This window comes from Adiantum capillus-veneris, chromosome 30 (genome assembly GCF_014529385.1).
Source record: "Adiantum capillus-veneris isolate H3 chromosome 30, ASM1452938v2, whole genome shotgun sequence".
NCBI lineage: Eukaryota > Viridiplantae > Streptophyta > Polypodiopsida > Polypodiales > Pteridaceae > Adiantum > Adiantum capillus-veneris.
Genome location: NC_140960.1, coordinates 77,586,236 through 77,614,234, shown reverse-complemented (window position 1 = coordinate 77,614,234; position 27,999 = coordinate 77,586,236). Strand labels below are relative to the sequence as shown.

Sequence of the window (27,999 nt, the reverse complement as noted above, 5' to 3'; positions counted from 1 at the left end):
GGGGGGTGTTCCAACAAGTATTCGGGGAAGGGGGAATCATGTATTTGGTATTTTAGTATTCTTGTTGTCATTCAGCGATACTCTTTGGGTGGTGCAGTGGATATGCAAGGGTGGGGTGGGGTTGCAGCCTCCCACGTATGGTGGCATCCCCGTACCTGCCAAGTACACTTTGTTTCCTCTCCCTTCACTCGATAGGGTGGCTCCCTTTTTAGCCGGTATGTTTGTTTTGAATGCTTTAACTTGTTGTGCTTGATAGGGCGGCTCCCTTGACATTATCCGGATTGGGTCTAGCAACATACTCCCATATGGCTCAATGCTAGAGAATTAAATCTTTGGTGTTATCTTTCTAGAGGTAATATTGCACCGGTTTTAGAAATTCCTTATAATTACATTTAGCTATTTTTAGGAGTGGACCAATGAAAGATATGTATGGGATCATAAACGAATTAATCACTTTCACCTTGACATGCAACGGGAGGAGCACATACTCCCACCGATGCATTTTGGTCCTTACTTTGTGCAAGGCCAAGAGGACCTTTGCTTGGGAGCGAGGTCGGCCCCAAGCAGAGCCACAAGGTGACCTTTCCTTTAGAAGCAATCTCTCTCAACCATTCAAATGGGTTGAATGAATCATTTTCTGAGAGCAAGATCAATTTTGATCTCTCAATGTTGCACTTTGACCCTAAGGTTGTTCCAAAGATTTGAACAATCTTTAGAGCCTTTTGTAGCATCTGAGGGTTGGTTTTCAAGAACAACAAGTCAACAGTGAAGAGAAGTTGTTTATTACCTAGTAAGAAAACCCTTGTATCTCCCCTCTTGCAGCACTGGCTTCTAGCATGGTGACTAGGGGGATGAGAACCGATGGAAAATAACAGCATGGCAAGCGGGCATCCGTGTTTAATTGTTATTTTTACTTCAAAGGCACCCACATTTATATTATTAAATAGAATAAATCAAGGGAGAGGTGCCTTTTGAGTGATAGGTCATCATCCTTGTGGTGAGAGGATAGCATGTTTGTACAAAGAGCCAATGTATTATGTAATCATATGTACATGGAGTCATCCAAAGCAACAAAGAAACATAGTATTTAGAGTGGGGTGAACTTGCTAGATATTGTCACAATTCTGCAACTCATTGGTCCCCTTCACTATCAAAGGCAAGGAGCATCCTTTTGAACCCTTTTTGAAGGGAAGTTGCTAGAAAGACTAATAACAAAAGAATCTCACGTCTAGGCCAAATGTGGGATTACAATAGTAACCATTGGAAAAGGACATACCAAATGGATCTCCAGCTCATCTCCAGCTCAACCTTTAAAGGACTGAGAGACTGCTAATAAGCAAAAGCCTAGAATGGCTTGACAGTTGGTGGTGTGAGTTATAGTTTTAGTGGAAAGCATGGTGGTGGCCTAAGGACAGTCACTTCCTTAACACTAGACTGGTAACCTAACAGGACATAAAAGTGTCCTTTCAGGGTTTTGGAAAAATTTTCCAAAACCATAGTAGATCCACCCATTTGGAAAAATCCTTTCATAAGCTTATAATTCAAGGACTACTACATATGGGAAAAATGAGAAACTTGTAAGATTTCTCATCCCTTTGTCACTACAAGCCTCTAAAGTTGATGGACCAGTGCATTTTGCCCAAAAAAACAATTTCTTACGGTTGATTGCATATAAATAAGAGTAGGGATTTTTGTAGGACATGAGATAAAATGCCTCGTTGTCTTCAATGGGTTGGTGATCGAAACATAGACCTCACCATTTTGTTTTTGGGCAAAAAAATAGGTACAAAAAAGTTGCATTCTTGCCATTCTGCGGACCTATCATCAAAGTTTCTATAGTCATGCTCAATACAGATACTATATACATGTTTTCTTAGCTCCCTTTGGGCCTTTGGATCCAAAAGGAGCCATGGAGCATGTCAAAAGGATAATGGATCTCTTACTATGTGGAACCTTGGGGGCAATGATAAAGTGCTAAATACAGCAAACGTGAAAAAATTGGGTTTAGCGTTATGACCTCTAGAAACCCATAGAAACTACTCAATATCTAGCCAAGTTTGTAGTTTATGATTAGATATGGTTACTACCTACAAAATACACATAATTGGCCTAAGAAACTAGCAATATTGAGAAAGTTATACTTGCTACTCTAAAATATTTTGTATTCTTCAACAATCAAAAAACTCAACCATCATCATATACTATGCTATATAGCATATTAGGTCCCCCAAAACTCAAGGAAGATTAGATTTCTGTTATACATTACACTTACACGATCAAAATTCAATTTGGATATCAAGAAAGCCACCAAAAAAATCATAAAAGTGCTAATTTTGGCCAAAAATAGGATTATGCAATTCTTGTAAGTTGGTCATAACTTTCAATTTTAACACTTAGCTCTCCCTACAAGCATCAAAACACGTTGAGAACTATGAAAGCGTATCCTCTAGCAATCTAAACCTCACAAATATGAAGCTTAGAGTGGTATAGTTGCAAAAAATCGAAAAAAAAGCCAAAAATAGGACCCGTTTGTTCACACAGTTTATGTTCAAAAATGTTGTGCAAGAGTAAAGTTAGTGGTGAAATCAATACTCCAGAAAAAATGTCAAGTTTTTTTCAGCTCATAAGGCAACTTTGTGGATATATAGCACCTAGAAATTCATTTTCATACTCTTCAAATAATTCAAGCAAAATGGTCACTTAACAGGGCACAAAAGTGTCCAAGGACATAAAAGTGTCATGTTACCATTCTAGTGTTAAGCCTCAAACCAAACAGGTGTACCACACATTTATGGAATTGATGGAGTGGTTCTCTCCATTGAACAAAGAGTGGGGTATGAACTCACCAAACTTAAGACGGGAGGCGGTCACCAAGAATATCTAGTTCCCTTAGTGGCCTTATGATATGAATGTCTTTTTGTGGAAGGTACTATGGGGAGCCCTACCAACTGGGATGAAGACTCTAGCCAGGAGGATTGGCCCAGATAGATTCTCTCAATATAGAACGACTAGCGAAGACCTCTCCCACCTCTTTAAGAAATTCCATGTGATTAGCGGTCTGGCTGATAAGGTATGCAAATGGGTTCATAGGACCTGGAAGATTAGGTTTCTTTAAGAACGATCTTCTTCTGGGATAGAAGGTTTTCAAGTGCCAGGAACTGCTTATTGCAACACAAATAGTTACATTTTTCTACTTCAAACAGGTTTGGAGGCTAGGAATTGTCGGGTGTTCGATAACACCTTAGAGTTAGCCAACTATACAAGAAATCACGGATCTTGTGATCTTAGCCTTTGGGAAACATAAGAGCTCTAAGGAATGGAACAACATAGTTGGTATCAATCCTCATGGATAAGGACATGAGCCCTACCTTGCCACAGGGTCGCTCCCCTATCAAGTGATGTATCTATGGTCTCTTGGAGATGCCATGTCTCACAACGAGCATGGCAAGGATAATATTTTTTTAAGGTTGTCAATATATTTTACTCACCATTGTGAGTTTTATTTTTAAACAAGTGTGCATGGGTATATGATCCATGGTCCTAAACTCGTGGTTGTGGATCAACTACCCACCTGACTAGGTTGGTAGCCAAGAATGGTGATGATCAAAAGGAAATTCGTGCATGCATTAGATACAGATTGGGAAAGAGGTAAGGAGATCGTTCAAAAGGTGTTTGCTAATACTAAAGACAGGAAGGAAACATGCCATAAGTGCAATAGCTTCTCGTTCACAAGGAAAGTAGTAGTGTTGCTTTCACAAGGGGAACAATCAATTGTTTTGCTTAAGCTTAACCTTGATTAATTACCACCTCAATTAATCACCCATGTAATTGGCTACACAACCGTTACCATGCTAGAGCAGTCTGATATGTAACTCAAGTCGTGTCGTGCTCCTTGCAATGCTAATTTCGGGCTCGTAATAGACAAATAGAGAGTAAGAGGGAGGAACTTTCTTGCTTGCAGGGATCTTCCCTGTAGCCCCTCGTTTGCGTCTTGTGCTACCCAAACCATACAAACCAGCTGACACTCCCCACACATGCTAACAGAACCCAAAGAGATTTTTTGCCTCCAAAATAGAGCCACATGTCACAAGCCACCATGTCTCCACGTTCCAAAATCATAGCCACACATTTTTCAGTTTTTAATTAATTTGTTGTCGAAACCAAATTTTCGATGCAAGCAAAACTTTCCTTGCAAACTCAAAACTCTATCTTTAGGGTAAAGGGGCCGGTAGTGTTATGGTCCCCCAGTGCTATGAATTATTGCACAAAAAAATGAAGGTTGAACACCTAGTTCGTTTGAAATAGTGCCATCGTATTGGGTTGGCGTGGGTTCTCTGTGGTTGCGTCGCATTGTTTTTGGCCCTTGTGGGTGTTCTCTTTGGCCCCAATTTTTGTTACACGCAATTTCAAAAATGGTGCCATAATTTTGGATCCGGAAGTCGACAAACTCAAAAATTATTTTCCTAAAACCTCATGGAAAGACGAATACAATGATCTGCTCTATGCTCAAAAAGTGAGCTGCATGGAAGAAGATCGAAGCTCCACGGTTTAGGCATTCCCTAGTGGCCCCTTTGCCCTAATTTGATATCAAAGCAAAACTTTCGTTGTGAACTAAAAACTCGACCTTCTTGTTTTCCTTTTCTCGTGCCCCAAGGGATTTCTCATATTCCCTCTATCATATAATGTAAATGTATAATGCCATATAAGTGTGTATTAGATATTAAAAGAGACCTCTAGTCTTTTTTTCTTTTTTCTTTTTTGCAAAACTCACAATCGTGAGTGATTGTATTAGAATGGCACCAAGAAGGCTTGAAGCTTTGGACCCATAGGGTGTGCGATAGTTCGCACATTGGGGGAGGGAATTCACTCTGAGCTCCTCTTCAACAACAAAACAGTGGGAGGGTTTGAGGTCAAACGTTCGATCAAGCAAGATTGTCCCATAGCCCCGTTACTTTTTTCTATTGGCTCTCACCCGTTGCTATTGCTATTTTCTATTGGAGGAAGGAATTCACTATGAGCTCCTCTTCAATAGCAAGACAGTGGGAGGCTTTGAGGTCAGACGTTCGATCAAGCAAGGTTGTCCCCTAGCCCCCTTGCTATTGCTATTTGCTATTGGCTCTCACCCGTTGGTGACTTCAATTGAGGACAGTGTGGCAGAAGGGGAAATTCAAGGTCTCTAACTGCCTGGAGGTAAACAACTAATTGCGAAGCTTTTTGTGGATGACTCATTGCTCTTTCTTCAATCCAGTTTAGAACGCTAAAAAGAGCCCTTCAGATTTTTCAGCTCTTTGCCTCTGCCTCCAGCTCAATGTGTAGTATTGAGAAATCAAGATTTATCTCTCTCAAAAAGCGACTCGTTCGATCTCGCGCGTTGGTCAGCAGAAGTTATAAGCAAGGGCACTGTGTTCGGGCACCTTGGCGCTCCAATTAGGGTGGGCATTACGGATAATCAGAGTTTTGACTGGCTATTGCCCAAAATAAACAGTAAAATGAGAAGATGGAAGTTTGTGCTACTCCCCTTCCATGGCAGAGCCATGATGATTAATGCCTTCATAATACCATACATTGCATTTGTGTCACCGCTGCTAAAATTGAGTAAATCCAATTGGAGAGAATTCTTGAAGCCTATCAAACGTTTTTGTGGAAAAGCAGTATGAAAGCCACAATCCCTTGCCAATGGGAAAAATAGGAATGGGTAGCGAGACCTAAGAATCAAGGCGAAATCGGGATTATGGACCCGTGGTGCATGCAGAAGCCCTGTGTGCCAAAATTCTTGTCTTTTTGACATATCAAAAATAGGAATGAGCTATCATGGCATGGGATATGATAAACAACGCAAAGGTTGCCTCAAACGAGGGTATATGGAAGAAGGCCTCTGTGCCAGATAAGATTTTGGCACCTTTTGGGACATCCCTAAAGCTTGGTGGTTGCACAGGGGAACTAGCACAAAAGTGTAAAAAAGGAGCTTAAACCCTAGAATGGGGGGAGAACTTCATATATTTCAAGGATTATTCCCGCAATTGGTCCCCCAAGCTCTCCAAACTTGGAAGGGACTCCTTGAAACCCTTTTAGAGGGAAGTTACATGGCTGGTTAACAACAAAGGAATTTCTAAAGTCTCACATCTTTGGGATGACATAAGCTTTTGGTGGAAGGATGCAGAGCTCATGGTGTTGCAACTTAAGTTGGGGTTGTACAAAAGGATTCTGATTAGTCGAGTATTAGAAGTGTTGTCATCTTCATTTTCAGATGTCGGCATAGCACAATTGGATTGGAGAGCCTGACATTGGAGGAAAGACAAGGTGTTCATGCTCCCCAAGACCACGAGTACATATAAGGTGCCAGTATACAAAACAGATTGGTTTGCCACATTCAACAAAATTTGGAAGAAAAATTGGTCAGAAGAATGCTGGTAGAGGACTGTTAGTACCATTTGGGAGATTAAAGGTCCAAAATACATAAAGATATTCCTTTGGAAAGTGTTATGGGGAGCCTTGCCACCTGGGATTATTGTGCACACGAGAGGGATTGACTCTGACACTTGCTCTGGCTGCAGGGAAGCCTAAAGACCCCCTGCATCTATTTGGTCAGTGCCCTGCTTCGTGAGGGCTAGCCGCTAGGGTTTGCAAATGGGTAAGAAGGACTTGGAAGATCATTTTCTATACGGATGACCTGATCTTGGGAGGGTGTGGTATCCAAAACCAATTCGTGTTGGTGTGCATGCAAATTATCAGATATTGTTACCTTGGAAGACTAGTAACCTTCAAGTTTTTTAGGGCAAATTGGATGTAGCTCATTTTGACAATATTGTGTGTCAAAGCATTGAGCTCATGCATGGTGAGGAGCAAGAGAGGCAACTGAAAAGGGTTAAGAATGGAGGTCTATATTGAGCTTCTTAGAAGACTAAGAGGGTAAGGGTATATTTTTCTATGTACAAGCCTCTAATGGAATCCTAGCCTCTCAAGGCACATGTAGTGCTTGAGGAAATTGTATTATTTTTGTTAACACTAGAATGGTAACCTAACAGGACATAAAAGTGTCCTCTCAGGGTTTTGGGAAAAAATTCCAAAACCATAGTAGATCCACTCATTTTGAAAAATCCTTTCATGAGCTTATAGTTCAATAACTACTACATATGGAAAAAATGAGAAACTTGTAATTTTTCTCATCCCTTGGTCACTACAAGCCTCCAAAGTTGATGGACCAATGCATTTTGCTCAAAACAGCAATTTCTTACGGTTGATTGCTTATAAATAAGAGTGGGGATTTTTGTAGGACATGAGATAAAATGCCATGTTAACTTCAACGGGTTGGTGACCAAAATATATGGTTGATTTTACCTCACTAAATTTTTTTTGGGCAAAAAAATAGGTACAAAAAAGTTACATTTTTGCCATTCTGCGGACCTATCATCAAAGTTTCTATAGTCACGCTCAATACAGATACTATATACATGTTTTCTTAGTTCCCTTTGGGCCTTTGGATTCAAACGTAGCCATGGATCATGGAAAAAGGATAATGGATCTCTTACAATTGGAACCTTGGGGGCAATGATAAAGTGCTAAATACAGCAAACATGAAAAAACTGGGTTTAGCATTATGACCTCTAGAAACCCATAGAAACTACTCAATATCTAGCCAAGTTTGTAGTCTATGATTAGATATGGTTACTACCTACCAAATACACACAATTTGCCTAAGAAACTAGCAATATTGAGAAAGTTATACTTGCTACTCTAAAATGTATCGTATTCTTCAGCAATCGAAAAACTCAACCATCATCATATACTATGCTATATAGAATATTAGGTCCCCCAAAACTCAAGGAAGATTAGCTTTATGTTATACATTACACTTGCACAATCAAAATTGAATTTGGATATCAAGAAAGCCACCCAAAAAATCATAAAAGTGCTAATTTTGCCCAAAAAAACAGGATTATGTAATTCTTGTAAATTGGTCACAACTTTCAATTTTAACACTTAGCTCTCCCTACAAGCATCAAAACATGTTGAGAACTATGAAGGCCTAACCTCTAGCCATCTAAACCTCACAAACATGAAGTTTAGAGTGGTATAGTTTCCAAAAATTGAAAAAAAATCAAAAACAGGACCCGTTTTTTCACACAGTTTAGGTTCAAAAATGTTGTGCAAGAGTAAGGTTAATGGTGAGATCGATGCTCCAAAAAAAATGTTAAGTTTTTTTCAGCTCATAAGGCAACTTTGTGGATATATAGCACCTAGAAATTCATTTTCATATTCTTCAAATAATTCAAGAAAAATGGTCACTTAACAGGACACAAAAGTGTCCAAGGACATAAAAGTGTCCTGTTACCATTCTAGTGTTAATATTAAGTCTTTTAACTCACAATTGTGAGTATGGAAAAAAACAGTATGAGACCAGGAATTATACAAAACAGCCTTAAAGCTCATGCCGAGCCTTGAGGGGTAGGTAGCTACATCAGAGCCTAGTTAGAAGTACCTATTATTAAAAGTCCAATCCTTTACATAGCAAGGCTCTATTGGATGACGAGAGTCACCCTAAGCCAATCATATTAACTCCTTACTTTCTTGTATAATCTCTTAGAATCTAGACACAAAGAGGTCTCTATCAAAGACACGACAGTTCCTGACCTTCCAGATCTTACTGAAGAAACAAAATCTGACACTTTGAGTATAGGCTAGAAGTGCAGGACTTCAAAGGCACCCCCAAATCATCCGCCTTGCAGATCTTGCGGCTCACTTGCGAAACCTTATTTAATGCCCTCCTTTCCTCGTGCGACATGTTTGAACATTTCATTAGAAATTGAAGATCTTACAAAATTCCCCTCTCTCCAGCTTTATGAAAATCGTTGGCACATATTACATACTGGCTCGTGTGAACCGCCTACAACAAGTCTCACTCGCTCTTACCAATGGTACAACTGTAAGGCCTTAGACGATGGTCAATCACTTTCTCTATCTCTATGTGGCTTGATATGCACACCATGCAACACCTCAGGCTGGTGAGTTGGTAAGCAACACTCTAAAACACAATATGCCAATCGCTCTCTCTATCTCTTTGTGCCTCGGCCTGCAAACCACACAACACATGACTCTCTCTCTCTCTCTCTCTCTCTCTCTCTCTCTCTCTCTCTCTCTCTCTCTCTCTCTCTCTCTCTCTCTCTCTCTCTCTCTCTCTCTCTCTCTCTCTCTCCACTACCTCAACTAGCCCCTCAAGTGCCCAGAGCTCCATAGCTTTACCTAGTTTCCAAAGGCTGCTCACCAGTATTTGAGAAAAATATGTGTTAGCCTACAATTGCACCACTTTGGGGAAAAAAAATGCTTGTTAAGGCAATGCTAAGCACAATGCCGCACTCGTTGAATGCAGCTAAGAGCTCCTTGGCCCTACCCAAGTTAGGGATATCCCACAATGAGTGCATTTCAAGAGACGACATCCAAGATAGGAAGCTCGTTGAGCACTTTTTGTGCTTTATGAAGTTCACCGCATTTGGAAGAAGTGTTGACCAAGACAGTGCCAAGCACGATGTTTTATTTTAATAACCAATATCAAACAATGTCATAGTGAATTATTTTTCCCATATCAACATCTTCTGAAACGCCATATGCCTTCAAGGTGCAAGTGTACATGATTGCATTTGGAGAGATACTCTCTCCCCCCATCTATTGAAAACAACTCTCTCTTGCTGACCTGACCATGTTGGTCATATCTAGTAATCAATGCACTCCTTGAGACAGCATTGCATCTGGAGAGACACCCTTGCTTCACATCAGGTAAAAACATCCTAGAGTGTATGTGATTGCATGTGAAGAGACACGTACTCTCATTTCACATCTGATAAAAAATTTCCAAAGCTCCTTGGCCCTACCCAAGTTGGGCGTATCGTGCAATCTGTGTATTTCTGGAAACGACATCCCAGATAAGAAGCTTCTCAAGCACTTTTTGTGCTTTAGAAGTGAAGCACATTTGGCATAAATGTTGACCAAGACAATGCAAAGCACAACGGCGGCATCATGTCCGATGGTGCTATGTGGATTTTCTTAGACTGGACATGCCAACACTATCTACATGCGATTCCTCTGGGCAAGCCAGAGAAGCTGCCATGAAAGACATGGTTGTCATAAAGCCCATGTGCCTAGGCTAGCTAGCTTTCACTATGGGCTTTGACTTCATGTATCCAGTGGTGCTATGTGGACTTTCACCATCAACAAAGCTCCGTATCGATGTGGAAAAACACATCTGAACTTCTCTTTCCCCCCTCTTTATTCACCTATTTTTCTATTGATGATTAAGCTATATAATGATGCCTTGATTCCTCCTCCTCCTCCTAGTTTTGAAAGACAAGATTGCTTTGCATTTTCATGGCTCCAAGCGAGGTCACCCCTCCTAAAAAAAATTTCACCACACGGCAAGAAAGGAACCAATGGTGGTAGTTGTAGGCACCTCTCTCTCTCTCTCTCTCTCTCTCTCTCTCTCTCTCTCAGGTGCGTGTTGTGTGTGTCCCAATGTCGTCAGGCTATATAGCTCATTGGAAAGAGCAAGTAGTTTGTGATACGTGGTAGGTGGGGATGGGGGTGGCGGAGAGAATCCCTTCCTCTTTTTATATATACTATTAATATAGATAAGGGCTGAAGGGTTTTTACACTAAATTTCTCTCCATGATGTAGGTTTTCTCACCTTCAAATTTAAAACTTAGAGATAAATCTCAAAATTTCTAGGTGGGATTACATTGAAGCTCGTTTTTTTTCAAGCTTTGGTCTCACCATTGGTAGAGCCACGTATCAACTTAAAACAATGCATCTAAGGTTCTCTTTCCCCCTTTATTCTCCTACTTCTCTATTGATGATGGAGCTGCATAAAAATGCCTCAATTCCTCCTCCTCTTAGTTTTTAAACTCGAGTTCACTCTGTGTTTTACTGGCTACAAGCCTATGTCACCCCCGTTAGCATATTATTTTCTCCATGTGGGGGAAGGGGAAACAACAATAGCAATGGAAGACACCTCCCTAGTCCCCCCCCCCTCTCTCTCTCTCTCTCTCTCTCTCTCTCTCTCTCTCTCTCACATGCCAGGTTAAAGTTTTACATATCCTTCTTTCTACTCATCAATCATTCTCTTTGTCACTGCCCCTGTCGATCTCCGCCCCGCTATAGCATCCTCTCTTCTCGAGTATATATTCTTTGTACATAATTAGGTCCCTTACTTCTTCCCTTGTTTAACACTATTTGATACCAAAACAGGACACTTAAGTGTCCTTTTTTAACAAATTTAAATTAAATGCTACTTGTATTAGACAATGTATTTACGAAAACCCTCTTGATATGCTTAAATATGTTAGCTAGAGGGTCTTTTGAAAGTATGAACTTGCATTTTAGAATCTACCATGATCAAGAACTATACTCTTCAAGTTGACCCTCGTAAGATTGCAATTGATGCTTTGAAAAAATCAACTTCATAAGCTCAAGAAAAAACGAAGCGACCTTGTAGAAATTTTAAGGTGACTTTTCAACAATTGTGCTATAGATAGCTGAAAGTTTCATGTGCAAAAAAAATCACTTAAGAGTATATAAAATAATAGAAAATTCTACGTACTGTTTGATATTGCCATTTCAAGAATATCATTCTATACAAACAAGAACATGTTTTTGGTGTATTTGTGAGTTTTACAAAGTGATACATTGCTTACCCTCTCCATTGAGGAATCAAGGTGGCAAGTAGAAGGGCTTTGGTATGCAACATTATTGCATCATTTTAAATATTAAAAATTGAGTAAGAGAAAACTTTGATATTTTCATTCTTGAGATATAAGCATACAAAACCTCAAATAATATCAAACTTTCCACGTGGATCAACCAAATGTATCAAAGTAAGTGATGCATACAGAATTGGGGTGCCTAAAACCTTGGTTTCAATGTTATTATGGAGAACTCAAGATTTTCAAGAGTTTTTGCATAATGAAAAAGTCGAAATAGAGTTCAAGCAACAATATTTAATTGCATTAGAGATCAACCGCAAAAATACGCAGTTTCTTGGTTTTAGCATATAAAGTCATTTGTAGTTGTCAAACTGTACTAGAATAGCCCCAATTCCATGAGGTCGGGGACCTTTGGAAGAGCAAAATTATGCTCTGATTCAGCACCTGCTCAAGTTTGAAATTATGTCTATAACTTGCGTGTGACTTGGAAACTAGTCTGCGAAGGGCATTCCATTGTTTTGCAACACTAAGTACTAACACATGGATTTTATAAACATTAAAAAGGCCATCTCTACAGAAAGATATAAGAATTTTATGATTTTTCGGTAAAATAGCTTGAAATTTTACTAAAATTTATGATTTAGAACTTACCATAATTCTCTCTATAGGGATTGTATTTTGACATGGAGAAAAATCCAATGCTTTTTTTCCCTCATAATCAACCTATGGGGAAAGCAAGTTGTAAAAAACTTCTTTCTACCTTGACAAATAAATTGCCAAAACTTGGAAAGAGAACATGACACTTTAGTGTCTCAGGACACTTAAGTGTCCAATTGCAGAACTAGTGTTAAACCCTCAATTCTTGCTCATTCTTGCCTCCAAAACTATCTTGCGACATACATACATTGCATTTTGTATGCAGCCCCTCTTGAGAGCCTCTCTCTCTCTCTCTCTCTCTCTCTCTCTCTCTCTCTCTCTCTCTCTCTCTCTCTCTCTCTCTCTCTCTTGTTATGTAGCACACATATCTTCTTCTACTCTCTCATATATGAGACTTGAAGTTGCGATACAGGGAGTGTGCAATGCGTAATTTTTTCCCTCAAAAATGCATACGTAAGGGGTACATATAATACTGAAAAATATATAGGGAAGGGATTATTTAAATACCTCTGTTTTACATGTGCTATATGCAATTTTTACATAGTGGACTCCCCGGGCATTCATTACTCACGATTTCCTTACGTAAATGCCCACATCACTTCTCCGTCTTGCTTGACATCTCCAATCAACTTGCAGCATTGGGTCCTCTCCCTAACTTCATCCCTAATTGTGACCACACCCCGCTCCGGTTCCTTAGAACCTATAGATCAATAACCGAACCAAAACCCCCGACCTATTTGCAAAAGCTTCTAGCATTGGATCTTGCACTGTCCTTTCCCAGCATGTACCCTCTGCTCTAGGCATCGTCTACGTAATTCCTTCCCTTGCAACCACGCTCGACTGCTGCACACGCATCACACTAACTCCGTCCATCCACCTTGCCTAGCTACATCAACCTCGTTCAGCTTCTGCTTTTCTGTAGCTCCTTGCAACTTTCCATCACTCTCCACTATCGCCTTGCAGAGTGTCCATAACTCACTAGCTAACAGCTACTGGTAAGAGTCCAATGTGAGTGGGATAGCTAGAGGATGTATATCTAGATGTGTTCTCCTCTCATCCCTCGAGTGATACGTTGATAAATCTCACATTGCTCTCAATCGATGCATTCCATAAGTGAGCGGTTCAACCTTCAAGCACTAGAAGTATGGTTATGCCAGTGCTAGAGCGGATATGAGCTGCAGCTACATGTAAACTTCAAAGAACGAGCGCGCTCAAGACGGTTTTCTGAATTTTCAAGATAGCAATCGGCCTGGCACTTCTTGGCCAAAATCTAGCAAGCTATCAAGCTGGTGATGCTCAATCAAAGACTCTCATCTCATCATCGAAATCAAAGCTCCAATGGTAGGAGGAGGATTTGAGATATCAATCAAGTGAAAGGGGTGTCTTGTTTATATATCGTATGCCTTTGGTGTTATGGTCCTATGGATAGTCGGAGTTGCCATCTCTAATGGTGACTTATATCTTGTCCAATGCATACTCGAGAATATTGGCTCCATAGCTGATAACCTAGGCCTATAACCATCACTTGGTGGGAACCCGCCTTTGATTTAAAGCTTTTTTGAAGGTAATATGATAAAAATGCAAGTCGTCTGAAATCATTGTTGCAGACATAGCGAGGCATGGCCGGGACGTGCGGAGCCGCCATGGAGAGAGGGTCGAACAGAGTAGAAGAGAGAGCATACAGAGCATGGGCCTCCATGCAGCTGGAAGCCCACCGCGGCAACCAAGAGAAGCTTCCATGCTCAAGGAAGGAGCTCAGCTCGCCTGGAACCAGAGAAGCTAGGGGGGCGCTGCAGAGTAAGGAGGATTAGGGAGCGAGTGAGAGAAGCCGCTGAGCCCGTGTATGGGAGAACCAGAGAAAGCTATCTTGACAGGGCTGATACCATTCTGCAAAGGAGGGGAAGGTCCTCGTGTGTGTGAGAGTGGGAAGACCCGAGAGTAAGGGGCATCAGACCGGGCAGTGCCCCTCGTAGACTCATGCAAGCCGTCAGACCTGGCTATCTTTGTCAATAAGGGAAACACCCTCTTCCCCTGTCTTCACCACCCTTGAGGACTCCCTACTGAGCTCGTCTCTGATCTCTCTCTCTCTCTCTGCTCCTCTGTGCCGCCCCGCCTGGCCTCAATGAGATCCTCCTTATACTGAGCTCGTCTGATGGATTTCCCCCCTTCCTGCCTGCAGCTCCTTATCCTCTCTCTGGCTGCCGCTTGACGGCCACACCTGCGCTCCTCCGCGTTGCGGCCTTGCACACCTGGCCACCTTCCTCTTACTCAGAGCTCGGAGCTCCAACCTGCGGCACCCCCTCTACAGCGTTCTGTGTGCCGCCCCCTAGTCTGAGGTTTCCCAGGATGGTGCCCTTCTTGCCCGATTGCTCCCACCGTGCTTGCTTTGACACTCTGCAGCTCTTGCTCTCGTCTGACCTTTGATGGTGGCCTCCTCCTTTCCTCGGCTCACTGGTTTGCGCTGTTCATCATGCCCCACCTTACCTCAAACCCATGCAAGCACAACCCTTGCGTTAAAGCTCCCGCTTGCCGTCGTCCCTCTCTCCAAGCTCGGCTGCTCGTTGTGAGCGCAGAGACCTGCCGTACCTCGGCAGTAGCTGCCACGGGGCTTGGTAGTCAAGCAGAAGGACGCAAGGGTGCTCGCATATGATAGATGCCACATTGAAGGTTGAGCCACACAAAAGCATAAATCACAAAAAAAACCAGATACAAAATCTTGTCCGCTTATCGTCTAAAGCGGTTCAGCCGTGGTAACGTTGGCTCCGGACTTTGTGTGTGTGTGTGTGTGTGTGTGTGTGTGTGTGTGTGTGTGTGTGTGTGTGTGTGTGTGTGAGTGAGAGAGAGAGAGAGAGAGAGAGTGCGTGCATGCATCGACGGCCAAAATCCGACGAGGGGTGAGCGAACGCCTGACCCAGGCTAGGTTGCGCACATGCAGCGTATATATACAGCCGGGGGCAACAAGGTCAACATGACAAATTATTGCTTTTCAGAAGATGCAGAGCCTATCTACCATTGAGAGTTCCTCCCGCCACTCCAACGGTGAAGAATGCAGGTGAACGTTGCTGCACTACCTTCTCACGTTCCGATTCACACAATGCTAGGCGGTGGGGAAAACAGTGAATGTACACAAGGGTGTGGTGGGCCTATGGCAAGGTTGTGCGCTTTCCCATCGGAAATACCATTGGGTAGGTGGATGTGGTGGTTTGGATGGTGTTGTCCCGAGCCCCTTCATCTTCTGGCAATCCTGCTAGGAAGCGCGTTGTTTTTTATGTTGTGAATCTCAAGGGCAATTACTAGGATAATTTCAATTGCGTTGAATCCTTGAAGCTTCTAAGTGGATGCAAATTCCGTACCCAAGGATTGAAAGGTGGTTTAGTGGAGCGCCAAGCCAAAGAATTCGACCTTGGATATGGCTCGTAGAGCTAGAGATGGAAGAGTTGCAAATCGACGACGATGAAGCTATGGCAGATTATGCATGGAAAGGGCTTCATGGAGGCTCTACTTCAACCTTTCAGCAACAGAGCAAAGAAGTCGGCACCAGATAAAATTGACTCTACTTATAGCCTTCTGCGAAGATCAAAAGAGGTTTATGGGATCGACCACTGGTGGAGAGTCTATCTTGATCATGAAGAGCTATTGAGTTCTACGAGCAGCCGTGGATATATGAGTGAATCTGAGGACAATGGTAGTGGCAGAAGCTTAGATAGTGTAGAAGATTTTGGGATCTTGAGCAGGATTTTGGATGTAGTACTTGATGGAGTGCATACCGCAGGAGAGCAAGACAATGAATGGATGGTCTATATCTAGATAGTGTATCCAATTCAGTGGAAGATTTCCAGGAGGTATCAGAATCCGGTTTGCCAAAGCAAGAGGGTGGACAACCTTGCCATGATCAACAGCAAGCGAAGGTGCGATGGATCCCTCCTAGTAGGTTTATGTCGATAAGGAACTTCAGAGGATCAAGGCTATGAGAAACATGTCTCATGTTCATGAGCAGAGAGGCAAGAGATGCAACAGCTAGTGTTAAATGATACTGCTCTGGGCACTTGGGAGGCTAAGGAGGTCAATCGGAAGGAGGTCTCTCTTGTGCAAGATATGCACTCTCAGGGAGATTGTGCTTTTGAAGATGATGATATTGGGTTTTTTTATAATCTCTTATCAGAAGTAGGTGGTTATGTACCTCTTTCTTCTTCCTTTGACACTGATATGCTTGAAGATGTCACCTGTGAGTATCTAGATCATTTACTTGATAAGGGAGTGCCTCTTGAGTTGGCCCCCAGGGAGTCCACTATGTAAAAATTTCATATAGCACGTGCGAACAAGAGGTATTTAAATAATCCCTTACCTGTATTTTTTCAATTATATGTATCCATTATGTATGAATTTTTTGTAAAAAACCTAATCCTTACGTATAAAAAATTTCCCTTTTTCAATTAAAAAACCCTTTACATAAGTACATTTATCTGTAAATGTACCCAATTATAAATCCCTTATTTTGTTCGCACGTACTACCTTACATATTTCCTAGTGGACGCTCCGAGAGTTGGCCACAGCTATTGCAAGGGAGTCTTTGGCTTGTGTGGATGCCTCTAACATCTTTAAGGGCTTCATATGCCTCTTTGTAGGGATGCATGTTTTTCAGTGCCTCTTTAAGGTTACTGCTCGTGATCATAATGGTGTGTTTGTCTTCAAGCAAAGTCAAATTGCACCATGTTTTTTTATCAAGCTTTTGGCTCACTGATGGTGTTTTTTGGAGCATTAATGCTCAACTAAGGGGTTGGGCAAAGATGATAGATCGCAAATTTCTCTCAACTGATGCATTCCATAAGTGAGTGGTAAGTTCAACCTTCAAGCACTAGGGGTATGGCTACATCTTTCATCCAAGCTTGTATACCTACTAAGAACCAATATAGAAGCTTAGTTTTTTTAGAAGACCAAGTCGTAAGTTAGCTCATCAATATCACTATTATTCTCTTCCCCTTCCGGTTCCGCAAGGTTAGATTGATTCTCTCGTGCTTTCTACTTATTGAAAGCACGTTTCCAACAGTCTTCACCATGCCGGTGACCTTGTTATAACAGTATGCGCAAGTTATATCACATGAGCGGGGAGTAGGTGTTCAACTTCTTGAGGTAGAGGGACTTGGAATTCTAAAAGAGCTTGATGCGTTTCTTTGCAGGTAACATTTCTCTTGCGGAAGGATGGTGTAGAAAATATCATGCTTTTGGAGAACATGACTAGTGGTGTAGTCGTACTAGGGCTAGCTGAAATTGCATTTTTTGCCATAGTATCCTCTTGGAGGATTCGACCAATAAGAACCGGTAGTGTGAGACAAATGATACTACTTTGAGTAGTTACAAATGTTGTCCAAGTGGATCGTAGAGCACTAAACTACATCGTAGCATTCTGTGAATCAATAAAACTAAGGCCTGTAGTAGTAGCCTCATCAAGTAGACATTTCCACTCATTCAAGAAGGTGGGAATGTTGCCGTCTTCAAGAAGCAAGCAATTTACTAATCTGCGATGGGCGGTGACTTGTGAAGCAATGTCCATGTGAGTATATAGCATTTTTAAACGCTCCCAGATTGCATTAGCAGTCGGTAAACAATGTACTAATTGAATTTGTGTATCACCTATTTATAACATGATGTTGGACATGGATTTATTATCTAGTTTTTGCCACGCGGCAATGTCAGCTGCATTAGTAGCATGAGTATTTGGGGCAGCACCTGCAAGAATTATAGGAGCCGGGTATAAAGTGGTGTCATTTACCACATCCCAAAGTTCTTCATGAACGAGAAACATTTGCATGTGTATCGCCCAAGAACGGTAATTAGTGTTGGTGAGGCGATCAAGTTTATATGTTGTGAATGATTTTGAGATGCACTTGCCGCCATGATGACGAATTAACGAGGTGAAACTCCTACGACAAATAGGCTAAAATTTTGGTGGCTTTGTCGCTTGGATAGCCTTGAAATTATGGCAGTTCCAACTGAGGCGTATGCGTATGCGTTAGTGTTTGTGTTTGTGTTTTATTTAAGTCAAAAACAAAAACAATTAAGGAGTTTAAAATGCTTAGGTGATTTTGTTGGAGCCGTGTTGGTGTTGGTCCTCTTTGTCATCGTATTAAAGAATATCAAGACAAGAAGCGCGAGAACCTCTTGTTATGCGAAGCGGGATATTATGATAATGGAATAATACATAAGAGATAATGCATGGTAATGGTTCTCATTTACAGGAAGGAGCATACAAGGGTAGCAAAGAAAAATGCACGGCAGGAGGAAAGTTACATAGGAAAATGATAGCATGTTGTAATTTAGAGTAGGGAGATAACTTTAATTTGAATGTATTGAAGCAGAGAGAGAGAGAGAGAGAGAGAGAGAGAGAGAGAGAGAGACAAAATAAGACAAGAGAAGAAGAGAGAGAGAGAGAGACGACACACTGGTGTTCAATTCACAAGCGCTCACAATTGTGTGAGCGAGCCTTTTATTTATAAAATTGTGGCGGCACGTACCATTTCAGTGCTTGCTAGTTTATATATATTTAAATTACAACACAAGGCCAGGCTGGGCAGCACAGAGGAGCAAAGAGAAAGGGAGATCAGAGATAAGCTCAATAAGGAGTCCTCTCAAGGGTGGTGAAGCCAGGAAGAGAATTGTGGCCCTCATTGACAAAGACAACCAGGTGTGACGGCTTGCATGGATTTAGGAGGGGCATTGCCCATGTAAGCTTTTGGGAAGCCGTTCCTAAGGGCAGTAGCTACCACGGGGTTTGGTAGTCAAGAATAAGGACGCAAGGGTGCTCTAAAGACTCGCATATGATAGATGCCACCATTGTATCTAGTTTTTTTTTGTGATTTATGGTTTTGTTTGGCTCATCCTTAACCTTGTCTGCTTCTCGTCTCGAGCGGTTTATCCGTGGTAACGTTGGTTGTGGACTTTGTGTGTGTGTGTGTGTGTGTGTGTGTGTGTGTGTGTGTGTGTGTGTGTGTGTGTGTGTGTGTGTGTGTGTGTGTGAGAGAGAGAGAGAGAGAGAGAGAGAGAGAAAGAGGCTTTTAGGCTTTTGGGTAGGGTGGACGTGGTGGTATGGGTGGTGTTGTTCCAAGCCCCATCAACGTTAGAGAAACAATCATTTAAACTCATTTCTCGAAGCAATTGAAGACGAGCGTCGTGAGTCTGTGTGTGCAAAGGGATTCAGAGACACTACCGATGACATCCAACCTTTGAATTATCTCTCTCTCTCTCTCTCTCTCTCTCTCTCTCTCTCTCTCTCTCTCTCTCTCTCTCTCTCTCTCTCTCTTCAAGGCCTAGTGCTCACTCGCCGGAGGTAAGAGCTGCCACCACGTGTTCCGGGGGGGGGGATCCCTCCCCATTTTATAATAGTAGCTCCTTGTGACTTTCCATCATTCTCCACTATCACCTTGCAAAGTTCCCATAGCCCGCTAGCAGTAATTAAGAGTCCACACATGAGTGGGATAGTTGGAGGATGTATATCTGAATAATTTCTTCACTCAACCCTTGAGGAGTCAAGCGATACGTTGGTGAAACAATCGTTTAAACTCATTTCCCGAAGCAATTGAAGACGTACATCGTGAGCCTGTGTGTGCAGAGGGATTCATAGACACTACTAGCGACATCCGATCTTTGAATTCTCTCTCTCTCTCTCTCTCTCTCTCTCTCTCTCTCTCTCTCTCTCTCTCTCTCTCTCTCTCTCTCTCTCTCTCTCTCTCTCTCTCTTCAAGGCCTAGTGTTCACTTGTCAAAGGCAAGATCTGTCACAAGACGGGCACCACGTGCCGATAGAAAAGAACAGACTCAACAGACTTTTAGCACTTCAATAACAACTAAACTGAAAGAGAGAGACGACATGCGAGACGGAGTGGCGGAATTCCACACTAGAGAATATTGGCCCCAAACCTTGGTACCCCTTTGGTATTTCTTTATATTGCATCAGCACAGTACAAGCTAGTACTCCAGAGTTTGCACCTTCTCCAGGAAGCATGCTAGAGAATGAGCCCTAACCTCACATTTAAAGGCCCTTGATCTGAAAAGCAGTTACAGTGAAAATCCTTCAGTCAAAAGCATCTGGTCCAAAAGCAAAGCCAAACAGCTACCAGCATAATTTACAAAAATCCATACAGCCTGCCACGTCATCAGCCAACACAAAACACGAAATTCCGTACAACTTGCCATGTCATCATGCCAATGTAGTTTTTGGAAATTTGCCGCAAGTCTCTTTTGTGTGTGTCTGAGAGTCTTGCTTTATTTTAATCCCTTATGTCACTTTGGGCCCCATCAAACCGGGTCCCCTGAGTTGGTAGGACTTCTTCTTTTGTTACTTGTCCTTCTTAGGGTTTAGGTCCCTCGACCGGCATCTACAAGTTGGCTCCCTTCTTCAGGGATTTGACACGTCAGCAATTTGTGCCATCTCCCCTTCTTGAAAGAGAGTAATCGTCCGTGATTACAACATATCTTCAAAACAACTCAGGTTAGCTCAAAAATTTCCGAGGGTCATTTGGAGGGACAATCAGTTTGCTCTTTTTGTTAAGGAGTTAGCTTCTCTTTTCGGCTCTTTTGATCAAGGAGTTAGCTTCTCCTTTCGTCCAAATCGGAACTCTCGATATTCCAGCGTAGTAAAATTATCCATCACACCCAGACCGTCCTGATCCACAGGTGTCTTGATGCACTACAAGTTCATACCCAGGCAATCTCATCCAATTAGTAATATTCAATGGTTGGCACATCACAATGCAACACAAATGCTCACATATGCACGTTAGAAGACATAGAAACATAAAGCCGCCGACGATGAACACTCCTCCCGCATAACCTAAAAAGGTCCGGGCTGGGAGATATTCAACGACTCCCTCGTCACTCCTCCCGCATAAACTAAAAAGGTCCGGGCCGGGAGATATAGAGGCCTTTTACAACCAAACATCCCCCAGACCGCAGCCTGCATCGTCTGGAGGTGTTGAGAGTAACCACTGCTCAGACTTCTTAATACTCCTCCCGCATAACCATCTAGGTCCGGGCCGCAGGTCCGGGCCGGGAGTCACAACAACAATACTCCCCCTCTAATAACCACAAGGGTCTGGGCCATGAGTAAAAACAACATTTTCCAATCATCATTTCTCACTACTCCACCCGGGAGTAAAATCACCAATCATTGAAATCGGTATTAAAACCAGAGTCCAACATTTTAAATCGGCACCAAAACAAGTTCAAAACAGATACCATCCATTTCAAACAAATGTCAAACAAGTTTTCACAAACAATAATTTCTAGCTATAAAGAAAAACAAGTAGAGAGATTTTATTCGGGGTTTTGTTCAGACAACCAAACTTTGAGGACGACTGGCTTGTCCTTCTGCATCACGGTGATGGTTCGGTTCCGAACCTGGAGAGTCACATCATTCTTGTCGTGCCAAGGCATGCCCAAGAGAACGTCGCAATTGCCCAACTTCATGATGTTGAAATCACCTTTTCCATGATAATCTTGAATAGTCACTGGAAGAGCACCAATGAGCGGTACTACTTTCTGAATTTGCCCTGTGGCTAGCTCAGCTTCAATTTCTCCACCCTCTGCATCATCTGCTTTAAGAACTATAGTTCTCTGTAGCTCCGGGATCAAACAAAATAAGGGCTTTGAAGCCATTGACTTTGCCATATGCTCGACACAATTCATTTGTACTCTCAAGGCGTATGCCATAAATATTAGGAACTAGTCCAATAGCGGGTCTAGCTCTCTTAGCAGGAGGTGGCACTGAGGTTCTGTCGACTGTTGGTGCGGGCGTAGGTTCCTCTGGTCTATCAGTGCGTTTGGTACAATTAGAATGATAATGACCTTTTTGAAAGCATCCAAAGCATCAACCTTCTTTGCGGTTGATTTTCACGAGACTCTCGAGAGTTTGTTCGTTGTTACTGAGAGTTGTGGTTAGTGGCTGGAGATTCTTCTGTGGTAAACTCTAGCTTTCCCTTCATCAGTTTGTAGCTGACCGCGGCATGGTCCATAAGTTCTTGCATGGTGGAGACCTGCTTGGATACACAATATTCCTGCAAATGGTGATGGTAGTCCAATGGTGTATCGCTCGCATTGGGCCTCCAAGGGAGAAGGACATCGGTAGGTACACGTCGAGAAACCTTTGGTTATATTCGTCCATGGTTTCGTTGGCAAGCATTTTCAAGTTGCCCCACTCAAACATAGAAGTCATTTAACTACGTGCAAAAACTTTCATGAAAGCTTGCCACGTCCTTGTAGCATGCAGTTGTGTCGCGATTGAACTCCACCATTCCATAGAATTATCTTTAAGAAATCCCGCTACTCGAGAAATCTTGGATTCTTCTGTATAGTTCCCTAAAGCATAGATGTGGTCAAATTGCTCTAGGAACTGTAATGCTTTCTTGCGATCTTTCACCCTCCAAAAAGTGAAAAATTTGATTGTCATGCTGCCATCTTTGAAATATTTGGGTTGGTTAGGCACATATCCCGGGTATGGATAATAAGGGTATCCATATGAGCTTCAACCATTGTAGCCTAGTGGCGGTGGTGGTGGTGGAGGTGGAGGCAATGGCGATGGCAAGGGCGGCTGCATTGGATCAAGGTCAGATGGTTACACAATATTCTTGAAAGCTCCTCCGATTGGAAAAGATGGCTGAGAAATTTTCCACTTGTAAGCTCTTGTACTTTCTGATGCCCGAGAAGGAGGTACCACCTGGAGCATCAGGGGGGTAACATGTAGTTCAAAAAACTTTGTAGCATCGGAAGATTCTGCTGAGGATGCTGTGAAAGAATGTCGTGGAGTTCGTTGAGTGAAAACTGAAAATATTTCACTGAATCCATGAATTCCAAGTCTTGGGTTCTTTATGGCGTATGCCCTGTAAGACCAGCGATGAAGATGGGAGTGCGCTCGATGCGTGATGAAGTAAGGGTGGGAGTGGCTAATAAGTTCGGGGTCGGAGGCCGAAGATATTTCAATTTAAATTCCAATAGCTCTATCTTCTCTTTTGTAGGACCGGTATGCTTTCAGAAAAGCAGACGCCTGATGCTCTGATACCACTGTTACAATACCGGCACCACATTCTGATAGAAAAGAACAGACTGAATAGACTTTTAGCACTTCAATAACAACTGAACTGAAAGAGAGAGACGACACGCCACACAAAGTGGCGGAATTCCACCCTAGAGAGTATTGGCCCCAAACCTTGGTGCCCCTTTCGGAATTTCTCTATATTGCATCAACATTGTACAAGCCGGTACACCAGATTCTGCACCTTCTCCAAGAAGCATGCCAGAGAATGAGCCCTAACCTCATATTTAAAGGCCCTTGGCCAGAAAAGCAGTTATAGTGAAAAGCCTTCAAAACACAAAAGCATCGGGTCCAAAAGCAAAGCCAAAAAGCTGCCAACATAATTTATGAAAATCCGTACAGCCTACCACGTCATTCAGCCAGCACAAAACGCGGAATTTTGTACAGCTTGCCACGTCATCATGCCAGCACAATTTTCAGGAATCCACCGCAAGTCTCTTTTGTGCATGTGAGAGAGTCCTGCTTTATTTTAATCATGTATGTCACTTGGGACCCCATCGGACGGGGTCCCCTGAGTTGGTAGGACTTCTTCTTTTGAATTAGTTGTTCTTCTTACGGTTTAGGCCCCTCGACCGGCATCTGCAAGTTGGATCCCTTATTCAGGTCTTTGACACGTCAGCAATTTGTGACAAGAGCTCTTGTCACGTGTGCGAAGGGGAGGCCCAAAATCCCTCCCCCTTTTATAATAGTATAGGTTACTTGCGGTTACTTGCACATACTGACCCGTCTATTTCATTAGCTAAAAGCTAGCTAGATTCCTCCACCCACTCTACCACAGCCATGCAGGCCCCACTAAAAGTGTGTCATGAGCAGCACACATGACAAACACTACTGTGCTACCTACGTTGTTAAGAAGGCAACTCCTCGAGTACGCGAAAAAAACTCATGTCTCTTTCTCTAATCGCTTTCCCTTATCTGTCACCTCGCAAGGCCAGGTGCCTCCTTTTGGCATCACCGGGCACGAGTCAAAGCGTCTCTGTCCTCCACGCCTCGTGAAAAACCTATAAGGCTTTTCTTCCATAAAAATCCAGCTCAACACCTATAATATATGTGCACTGGCTCACTGTTGGTGCAACCTATCTTTAGTGACGTTTGTTGGCCCTTGAGGGATCATTCCCTGCAATACTACTCCTGCCATCCGCCATCGCCATGCGGTCTCAATATTACACGGACCATTCCCTACACTATCAGTGCGTCAAAGCAAATCTACTGGGATGCACTGATGGGAGGGGGGGGGGGGGGGGGGGGGGAGAGAGAGAGAGAGAGAGAGAGAGAGAGAGAGAGAGAGAGAGAGATACCATGCGTCGACGGATGGGAAATTTCTTTCCGGATCATGAAAAAGCTAGAGAGAGAGCGAGAGAGAAAGGGGAGAATTTCTATTGCTATGCTAAGTGGAGGGTTTGCTAAGTGCTGAGTACCCTGAGCAAAACAAAACCATGCAAATTTGGTACCTTCGAGCACGAACAGTACGTGCGGCAGAGCGACACGAGATGCAAGAAGTTGGTGGTGGAGAGTTCGGCCCCAACTATACTTAAGTGCAGGGCAAGGCAGGGGGGGTCTTCTACCATCTACGCCGACCCGCCTAGAACCTGCACTGCCCCAAGGCTCGTGAAATGAGTGCCTCTATCTCTTAACACTAGTTTGGTACCAAAAAAGGACACTTAAGTGTCCTTTTTTTACAAATTTAGATTAAATGCTACTTGCATCATACAGTGCATTTAAGAAAACCCTCTTGATATGCTTAAATATGTTAGCTAGAGGGTCTTTTATAAATATAACCTTGCATTTTAGAAGCTTTCATGATCAAGAAATATAGTGAACAAGTGGACCCCCATAGGACTGTGATTGATGCTTTGAAGACATCAACTTTATAAGCTCAAGAAAAAATATAGCGACCTTGTGGAAAATTGTACACAGCTTTTCTACAATTGTGCTATAGATAATTGCAAGTTACATGTGCAAAAAAAATTACTTGAGTATATAAAATAATGGGAAGTTCTACTTGTTTGATATGCCCATTTCAACATCGTTGTATGCATAGAAAAAATATGTTTTTGATGTGTTTTTCAGTTTTAGATGCGATACATTGCTTACCCTCTCCAATGAGAACTCAAGGTGGCAAGTAGAAGTGCTTTGGTAAGAAAAAAATAATAATCATTTCAAATATTCAAAATTGGACATGCAAAAATTTTGATATTTTAATTCTTGACACATAAGTATTCAAAACCTCAAATAACTTCAAACTTTCCACACATATCAGCTAAATGTATCAAAGTGCACGGTATGAATATAAATGGGATACCTAACACCTCAGTTTCAATGTTATTGTGGAGGACTCAAGATTTTCAAGAGTTTTGCACAATCAAAATTTAAAGATAGACTATAGACGACAAGATTTAAGTTAGGGAGTCAAAAAATTACGTGGTTTCTTGGCTTTAACCTATAAAGTCATTTGATGTTGTTAAATTTCACTAGAATAGCTTCAATTATATGAGAGGACCTTTGGAAGGCCAAAATTATGCTTTAGTCAGCACGTACTCAAGTATGTAATTATGTTTATAACTTGCAATTAAATTTGAAACTATTTCTCGAAGTTCATTCCATTGTTTTGTAACACTAACTACTAGCAATTGGCTTTTAAAAACATAAAAAAGCTCATCTCTACGAAAAGATATTAGAATTTTATAATTTTTTTGGTAAGACAGCTTGAAATTTTACAAAAATTTACCACTTAGAAATTACCACAATTCTCTCCATAGGGCTTGTATTTTGACATGGAGAAAAATCCAATGTTCTCTTTTCCTCATAACCAACCTATGGTAGAAGCATGGTGTAAAAACTTCTTTCTAGCTTGACAAATAAATTGCCAAAACTTTGTTGAAAAACACGACACTTTAGAACTAGTGTCCAATTATAGAACTAGTGTTAAAGCCTCACAACTTACAAGGTCATCTACGCACCCCATTGCTTGTAGAAAGCTCAGACCTTATCAAAGGTAGATTTTTTTTTTTAAATTGAGCCCCCGCCCCGCCCCCCCCCCCCCCGCCCCGCCTCTTAAAACCACCACTAAAAGCCTTCCTTCTCATCTCAAAATTTCAAAGAAACCTCTCTCTCTCTCTCTCTCTCTCTCTCTCTCTCACACACACACACACACACACTCGCACCACAATTCTCTCTCTCTCTCTCTCTCTCTCTCTCTCTCTCTCTCTCTCACACACACACACACACACACACACACACACAAGCTCTCTCTTGCATTGTCACACTCTCTCAAACACACAAACACCCCCCCTTCTCTCTCTCTCTCTCTCTCTCTCTCTCTCTCTCTCTCTCACACACACACACACACACACATGCATGCATGAAGGGGGAAATGCTAACACTTACTGAACTCGTCTTGAATGAGGAAGTGAAAGGTGTGAACATTGTCAGAAGTGAAGGAGAGGAAACCATTGGGATTGTGTAGGGTGTGAGTAGAGGAGGAGACGAGGGTGGAGGCATGGGTGGCTAAGGTGGAGAAGGCAGCACAAGCCATATTGGAGAAGGGGGTATACTCTGCTAACACCACCTTCTCTCGTGCCACCATGTTGTAAACTAGCAATTGCTCATGTCGTCCCTCCATGCCACTCAGAGAGAGAGAGAGAGAGAGAGAGAGAGAGAGAGAGAGAGAGAGAGAGAGAGAACTTACATATGTAGGTATTGGTGAGCGAGTCTCCTTGGTTGAAGATTACACTCTCACAAGTTCTATTCAAGAAAAGGTCAATTTATTGTTGGATTTTCTATTTGTAACAAAAGCATTGGAATAAAAGGTGGTCTCTCTCTCTCTCTCTCTCTCTCTCTCTTTTGCTTGTCATTTTCTACTATTAATTCCGTTTGTCTCATTGTTCAAACCCTTTCTCCCAATCAGTGTCTTTTACAAGGACAAATAGAAAACTGAATTGGACTTTTCCCTTTTTTTTTTGGGATTTTGGGTGCATCTTTGGACCATTGGATGGCATGTTAATGATAAAATTATAAAATGTACCTCTCTCTTTAAAAAGGGCATTGAGCATTGTGTTTTTATGCTTTTAAAATATATTTTAAACAAAATAGTCCATTATTACGCTTTTTTTTTCAAAAAAACTTACTATTTTATCGTGATACCACATGTTTTAAAAATATCAGCCTCACTTTCTACTTTAATTTTTTCTCTCACAAAAAAACCTTATGTAGGCCATAGTGAATTTTCACCTTGTTTTTTGTGTAGTTCTCTCTCTCTCTCTCTCTCTCTCTCTCTCTCTCCAAAAGATAGAGTTAGATTGTATTAATCTTATCAATAGACAGAGTAGTTAATTGGCTCGAAAACTTGACAAAATGGAAAAAAAAGGTTTACAGTCTGTCGCAAAAGGGTGCTGGAAACTCACTTCAATATTTATAACAAAGGGTCACTGTTTGGCAGTGTTCGGGAGAAATGTGTCTTAGCATAATATCGTGCCGTTTTCAATTTCAAAAATGTAGGTTGAAGACAAGGGAAAAAGGAAAACTTTTGCCCCAAAATAAAAAAATTAATGTAAAAACTTAAAAAATAAAT

At 42.0% G+C, this 27,999-nt stretch overlaps 1 protein-coding gene across 5 annotated transcripts in view; it reads right to left on the bottom strand.

Annotated features, from left to right (window-relative positions):
* LOC147418249 (vesicle-associated membrane protein 721-like) overlaps positions 1 to 27,111 on the bottom strand; it is a 62,295-nt gene extending 35,184 nt beyond the window's left edge. For 4 of the 5 annotated variants that reach the window (XM_086507638.1, XM_086507633.1, XM_086507634.1 and 1 more), the window contains exon 1: positions 26,817 to 27,111. In XM_086507638.1, coding sequence (XP_086363764.1) covers positions 26,817 to 27,051 — 235 coding nt within the window. In that variant the 5' untranslated portion in view covers positions 27,052 to 27,111. Of the gene's footprint in view, positions 1 to 26,171; positions 26,244 to 26,816 lie in introns of all 5 variants that reach the window. The other variant, XM_086507637.1, reaches the window with a different exon arrangement.
* Positions 27,112 to 27,999: the final 888 nt, after the last annotated feature.